At 42.6% G+C, this 7764-nt stretch overlaps 1 protein-coding gene across 1 annotated transcript; it reads left to right on the top strand.

Moving 5' to 3' along the window:
* Positions 1-840: 840 nt before the first annotated feature.
* zpd (zona pellucida glycoprotein d) lies at positions 841-5423 on the top strand (the record flags this gene model as incomplete). Its single annotated transcript, XM_083764068.1, has 7 exons — positions 841-958; positions 1373-1530; positions 1728-1842; positions 2824-2954; positions 3531-3747; positions 4254-4398; positions 5290-5423. Exons 3-7 carry the CDS (start codon positions 1771-1773, stop codon positions 5421-5423), a joined length of 699 nt encoding a protein of 232 aa, XP_083620194.1. The 5' UTR covers positions 841-958; positions 1373-1530; positions 1728-1770.
* Positions 5424-7764: the final 2341 nt, after the last annotated feature.

Raw genomic sequence — 7764 nt, 5'->3', positions numbered from 1 at the left:
AGGAAGAGGTCTTGATGGGGAATGCTCCTGCAAGCAAAACAACCATAGTTTGTAATCAACTCTAACAGGTGGTGTCATTGATCCCTTTAGGAATATGCAAAGTCGATTCCTGCAATGACGAGACAAGATGCGTGAAGGCTACAAACGGAATAACTTGCAAGTGCCAAATGGGTCTTTACGACGACCTATGCGCCTCGGGTGAGTCTTCTTAATTGTTACCGTTTGCAATGTCCTAATAATGGTTGGCCTACTAAGTGGGCACAAAAATTGTGGTTGTGGTCACCAATGTTAAGTTGCTATGTGCAAGAATCCTTAACTATTTGGAAAAGTGTTTGCAGCAATGTAGCTGTTGTACATAATTTGCACATGTACACAACACTGTAGGATACAACATTATCAGATTTATATTTACCAAACTTATGCTGCCCATAATGACTGGCCACAGGTTTTGTAGAAATGAGGCCTTGGTAATTGTAGAAATGAGGCCTTAAATATCAAACATTGTAAGAATCTTAAATTCATGTAGCATATCAGGAAGGGGAACACTACAAAGTAGTTTTGTCCTTTCACTGAGTCATTCTCTTGACTAAAATTGGTATCAGAATTCCAATTACCCAGCACTAAAGCAATGATTATTGGCACTATAGTGCTATCAGACAAAACACTCAAACCCTGTGTAATCCTAAATGTACTGAAACTTTGAATTTAATGAAACTATCTTGGGATTTGTTTTGCCCCCCCCACAGATGCAAATATCACTGTTAATTGTACTAGTACAGACATGACTCTGTCGGTAGCGAAAGGATACTTCGATTATTACAACACACCCATTGACACCCTGCATTTGCCCGACAAAGACAACACAAACTGTGAAGGACGAATTGTCAACCAAGGGGGCTTTTTCGTAGCCACAGTAACCAAAGAAGACTATTCAGCCTGTGGAGGAAAAGAACTGAAGGTGAAATGAAAATAAGTTTTATGTAGTTTTGAATCATGTAAACTTTCAATCGTTTGAAGACTGATTTATAAAACTTTGTTAGGCACCAGTGTCTTGTGCCAAAAATATCCTTAGTATTGCACAACTGAATTTCACCCACTTAACTTTTAAAACTGATGTGACAATGTTTTCAGTGATCTAATCATTCTAATGGACTGTATATGACATGAAATGCCATCCCCCTCAGCCACTTGGCAGTGCAACATAAAGAGAAGCAGGGGGACAAAGTATTAAATCCTGAGTGTTTCCTCCTTAAGGGACAGACTGTTTGTTGTGTCCAACACAATGCTATGATGGTCCTGCTTGGGGAACTGAACTTTCATAGATCTGGATTTCTTTAATATATTGTGTTTAACTTCTATGCCTCTCCTACAGAAAAACGATACTCACATCATATACTCCTTAAGTCTTCAGTCGGAACCTCAAATCTATCGCAACATCGTCCGAGACCCTATCATCAAGATCGAGTTCAATTGCGTCTACCCATTCAATAGACTAGTCAGCCTACCGTTCAAAGTTATACCATATGTAAGGTAAGCAGAAACGTCATGGGCTTCTGTGTCTCAGCCTGGCCGATGCCAGATTTCTGGAGGCTGATCACACTTGGAGTCCTAACCCTCAAGTGTTAATTGGCTGTTTATGTGATAAATTGCTCTATAGTCTGATTTTCACAAACTCCATGTGCCCATGACATCAACTATAAAAATGGAAATGCTATGCATGTTTTCAGTGAAGCGCAGTATCGAGTGGATGAGCTTGACGCCACACTTCAGATGACGCTGTACACGGACGACACCTACACCACGGCTTACGAGAGTCAACCTACCATTGAGCTTTTGGGCACGGTATGTATAGATGAGTAAATGTACTTGTTACTTGACACTGAATGCACAAAATACTGTTTCAGTTCAATTACTTTACATCTACTCCACTACATCTCTGTGGCAAATATAAAAAAATGGCCCATATAGAGCACCGAAGTCTGACGTCACTTTCAGTAGAGGGTGCCAATATACAGGTTCGTGTGTATATATATATATATATTATTTTTTTGCAGTGAAATTTTCATAGGGTGATTTTAGGTCGTTTCATATAAGAAATGTATAAACCGGCCTTTCTGTCAGGGGAGTGGCTGTGTGTCGTTAATGATGTCCCTTCATATTTGATATGGCCGCAAAAGCCTTGAAACTACGCTGCTAATATACAGCACGCCCAGCTGTCAACACATTGCGTTCCTGAGATTCCTTGTGACATAAGCTCAGCTGGTGGTGACTCGACTCATACTAACCACGAAACCTTAAATATCAAATGAATGTAATTAACATTCAGTTTCTGTTGTGCGACGGGCAGATGCAGCCACCCGCCTACCCGGAAATGTGGTCTCTGGGTTGTTTGACTGTTTCTAACGCTTATTTTGTTACTCTTTGGGTATATTTGTACATTTCCTGCTTCATATCCATATGAGTGAAAAGGCTGGGGTGATCGGTTTATTTTTCAAACGGTTCTTATATGAGGCGATCTAAACTCCCCCTTTGGAGATTACAATGCAAATAAAAAGTACACGAACCTGGGACTGACGCCCTCTACGGACAGTGACGTCAGGACTTCGGTGCTCTATACAAGCTCATCAAGAGTGACCCTCTTGATGAATGTCCAGAGGGACTGAAACATGCCATCGTATCGTTTGTTACTGTCCAAGGCACCTGCATATGAACCAAGTGATTTCAGAATATTTCCTTTGCAAATGGCTCATAAATTGCATTTAATAATCTATTAAATTGATGCGTTTGCTTAACTGTTGCACTCCATATATCCGTCCATCGCAGGTGTACGTGCAGGTGGAAGTGACATATCCAGAGGATTTCTTTAACGTTCGTCTAAATGACTGCTGGGCCACCCAAACCCCAAACTCCACTGCTGGAGATGACAATCTTAGCCACATGCTCTTGGAACATGGGTAGGCCTGTTCACAATTACTACATTATCACTCAGTTATTTCCAAATAATGGTTTCTATTTAAATTTGGAAAAGGGATCACTTTCAACCCTGTGTCCCTACTCCTATTGGGCATGTCATTGTCTGTTAATATAGCTGCTCATAGTTGCTTAATTTCAGCCATTTTTGAGTATTTGTATTCCCAATCTGAATGTTATGGATTATTTGTTCAATTTGAGTTTTGATTTGTTTTTAAAAGTGTCTCATTATTCAGAGCCAGGTTTCAACAAGGTAAAACAAATGGCAAAACTGGAAATTTGTAATGCACTATTTCAGTTTTGTTTCAGTAAAAAAATCACACTAGTGTGAAATGATGATCACAATTGGCGTCCTCATTTTCTATCCTAGAGTCCAATCTGGCTTATCACTTGTGGCGTCCTCAATAGTCTGTCCTCACTTCATCCTCAATACGTACAATGTTCAGCCAGTAAAATCATCGCTATGGGGTACACCCAAAGCTGGACATGGGAGGGGGCTAGTTCCCCTCAAATGTTTAGTTTTGTACTAACCTGATTCATCCCTCTCCCCCCCCCTCTAGATGTGTCACAGCGGGTGATAGCACAGTGAAGTTCCTGCCACTGGACCCGACTGCTTACAACCAGTCGGGGGCAGTTGGTCCGTTCAACGGGATGGAGGGCACCGTGCGCTACAGCTTCCAGATGTTCCGCTTTTATAAAGACCCTCAGGAGCTGTACCTGCACTGCTCCCTTGTGATCTGTGAGGACGACGAGTATCACATGGCGGACTGCATGGCGGTAAAAACACGTTGCTCCATACCATGCGTCAGAGACTAAATGTTTTTATAATAGTCGTGGGGGTGCCCCTCCTCTCCCCGCTAAGTGTACAGATTTGTTAAAATCATGCTTAATGTGGACATGCCCACCAGTTCATTAAGTTTGCCTGATGGATGGTGATCCACCTGAACTGAAGCTGCACCCACAGCTGTAGTTGTCTGCTAAAGGGGGAGTGGTTGATGGTGTGGTGTCACTATATTATAGTTTATTTCATTGGCCCGTTGTCAAGGTTTCAGCCTCCAGGAAGAAATCCTAAATACAAAGTTAATACACCATTGCACATAAACAACTCCAGGGTGTCTAATGAAGTACTGTCACCTCATAGACACATGAGAAACTGGAAAAATACAAAGATTTAATAGAAATAGAGTGCTTGTAAAATGAGAACGGGAAAGTAACCTGCGTTCAGCAAGTAAGCAATGAGTCCTGCATTTCTGGTGTGACTCCTTGTCTTTGGTAATTTTCAGAGTTGTCCTGCAATAGAGGATCCTGCAACAGAAGATCCTGCAACGGAAGGGAGGAAGAAGAGGGAAGTGGCACCAGGTCTTGACCAAGGCCTGCTGACATATGGTCCCATCACGATCCAGATGCCAAAGCCAGCTGAGTCGTCGGGTAAGGGAGTGGTTCTCAAACTTTTTCCATGTCAAGGACCCCCAGTTTGACATGCATTAGTCTATGGACCCCCATTTGAAAAGATATGCCAGGCACCCCCATAAGGGACTCTAGCAGTGATTCTCAACCTGTTTCAAGGACCCCATGTTTGATCTGAATTAGGCTACGGACCCCCGTTTAATGGCATTTCTATCTCTGGGACCTCAAATTAAATTAAATCAAAGTTAATTTAACTCTGCGTGTACAAATGGACACATAAGGGTCCATTTGGTTACTTATCATCATTTGATTCCCTCAAGGACCCATAGGGGTCCCCAGACCCCACTTTGGGAACCACTGGGGTAAGGAAACCACTCTTTTATCAACAAATGGTGACTAAATCAATTCATCTGGATAACCACTTAACCCTGTAGTACACTTTGGTGTGTACAGAATGGTGCCGTGGTGTGAGCACACCCCAGTACAATTACCGACCTACTAGGTCACATATCGGTTACTTGCAACAGGATGCACTGTGAGCTCTTAATCAACCAACACTTCATTTGATTTTCCTTAATATGTAAAACCTATAACAATGGAACACTTTCAGTAGCTACTGAAATTAGAATGTCTCTCACCTCACTAACTAGTCTATCGATTCATCCAATTCCTAGGACTATTGGCAGAATTTGTTCAATCAAGACAATGTTACATTTTACAATGCAGTGTTTCAAGTGGTTGTAGACGTGTGTTATACATGGTCTTGTCGTTTAGGAGCTAAAGTAGTGTTTCCATGAGGTGGTTCCAAATGTGTTAAGATAACTCTGGTCCATGGAAAGTTTGATCCAACGCTTTGAGGCATGTTTGGTCCTTGAGAAGCCCTGAGCTAAAGGATTTTATTTCATGTTGCAGGTGTAATGAAGATGGTGGCATACCCTTTAGCGGGCATCTGTGCTGTGGGATTGGTGCTGGTTCTGCTCATTGCTGTTGCCAAGGCAGGCAACAGGAGACTGCAGAGATCACAAGAGGGCTTCTACCATTTTTAGTTTGAATAAAATTATATCTTAACTTTAAGTACCTGCATCTTCATTTTTATGCTCTATTATGTGAAATGATTTCCCACAGCAGAATGTGGAAGTGCATTGCTATATCCAGGGAATTACATTTTCTTATACTGTACATGCATGTGCCCAATGGACACCAGGGTGTCTTTTGCAAAGTGGGGATGGACATCAGCATTATAATGTGGTTCTAGCGTTGGAAATGACAAACGTTGCCTGCATGGTTGATAGACTTTAGTCAGTGCAGTAATCTAGCATGATCTCAAACATTCTCATAAAATGTTGGGTTTAGCATGAGCACTGCAGAGCAGTTAACTTGGATCATGTGAGCTGCTGTCCAATACTCGCAATGGCAGTGATATTGTAATATTTATAGTCTTGCTGTTGGAGATGTCCCGATACTATATCGGCGAATATGCCTAACTACCGATCTGACACAGGGTTAAGGGGTAGACTTTATGGCAGGTCAATAAAATGTTTGGGCATGTGGTGTTTGCGTGTTGCACTAAGTGCACATTTGAGTGAGGAGTCTGCTATTGACAACACAAGATGAAATGAGATTTCTCTTTATTATAAATAATATTCTCTGGTATCAGCTAACATAAATTGTGGGATCGGGAATGAAAAAAAGTATATCGGGACATCTCTACTTGCGGTGCCAAGACTTTCCCCTCACAATTTTCAAATTCTTCTGTCATACTGTACAAATGGCGTTCGGCGATTATGTGATAATCTGGCTACGTGAGACTAATGGTAGTATAAAGCAGTGGTTCACAAACTTTCATGTCAAGGACCCCCTAATTGGCCTGAGGACCCCCATTTGAAAAGATCTGCAAAGTATCCCCATAAGAGATGTTTACGGCTCTAGCAGAGATTCTCAACCCGTTTAATTTCAAGAACCCCCAGTTTGAGATGCGTTAGTCTACGGACCCCCCCCCCCCCATTTAATGGCATTTCTAACTCTGGTACCCTGAATTTATATTGTAAAATCAATGTTTATTTAACTGAGTGTACAAATGGACCCTAACTATCATTTTGCTGGGGATCTCCTGGAACTCACTCAAGGACCCCTTGGGGTCCCCAGACCCCACTTTGGGAACCATCAAAGTGGGCCCTGACTGGGCTTCCAGGAAGTACCCAATCAAATGTATACTTTAAAGTTGTGATTTGAAAGTAGCCGCTCTACAAGCTCACAATGCATCACCCATTGACGTGTTTTGAGCTTGTCGGTGTTGCTAAAAAGTTTGAACGTCAGTGAGACATTAACTTATAGGTCTACACGTCAACTTTTCAGAACCCAGATCTTCTACTTTAGTGCCATCAAGTGTAGTTTTCCAGAGCGGCCACAAGGTGGCAGTATGGCGCTACTGTTGGATCTGGTTCATTATTAAAGTGGGGGAGGGTCTCTTGTAGAATCTTTTGTTCTTGTTCTTGGATAAAGACAGCCAGGCAGCGTGCTGAGCCGTGCTCTAGTCTGTGCTGCGTGTGTACTGTGTGGAACTGTTGCAAAACGAAGAAACGGCTATAGACTAGACGTCTTCGGGAAAGTTAATTTCCCCTTTAACTGCGGGGGCGTATTAAATTAAATTGAGACACAGGCTGTTTGTGTGGGTCTACTCAAGCAACCTGGAGCTAATTTATTGTAGGCATATATAAAACGTTTTTAACTATATGATTGTAACCAACAAGATGAGGGCATTATAGTCTAGTCCAGTGGTTTTCAACCATTTTGATACCAGGGCCCATTATTTATTCTGCATTTGAGTGAGCCACGTAGGCCTACGGACCACAATTCGATGAGGTTTTGTCTCGGACAATGAAAGCCATGAGCCAAAATAACAATTCTACGTTGTCAAATTGTGTAGACTAGACTTCTTGTAAATTAAGTAGGCCTTAACAATTTAACTCCTGAGAGCATAAAATGAAACCAAATGGACGCGTAATTACAAGGGTCCATTTCATTTTTATGGGTCAATGTATTGGTGACCAACTCATAAGGGTGCGTTCGAAAATGCGCCCTGAACGCACTAGTGTGCTCTCTTGTCGTTCATTCAGTGCACTCGGTGCGCTGTAGTTTGAAAATCCAGTGCGCTGCGCACCGTGTGTGCCGAGTGTCCGCACTGAGCGACCCTACCCTGAAGCTGGGGTCGTACGGTGTCGGCGGTGTGAATGCGTCACAGCTGTGGTCGTTCGTAAATCAGGCACACTGTGACGTCACCGCCCACTGCACACTCAACAAACTGACCACATTCCCGGTGCGCATTTCCGAACGCACCCTTTGCTGCATGGGGACCACCTGGAACCCTCTCAAGGACCACTGGTGGTC

The sequence above is a fragment of the Protomyctophum parallelum genome (assembly GCF_964188405.1).
Source record: "Protomyctophum parallelum genome assembly, chromosome: 4".
Lineage (NCBI taxonomy): Eukaryota > Metazoa > Chordata > Actinopteri > Myctophiformes > Myctophidae > Protomyctophum > Protomyctophum parallelum.
Note: the sequence above shows the minus strand (reverse complement) of the source record. Positions and strands in the feature narration are given on the sequence as shown.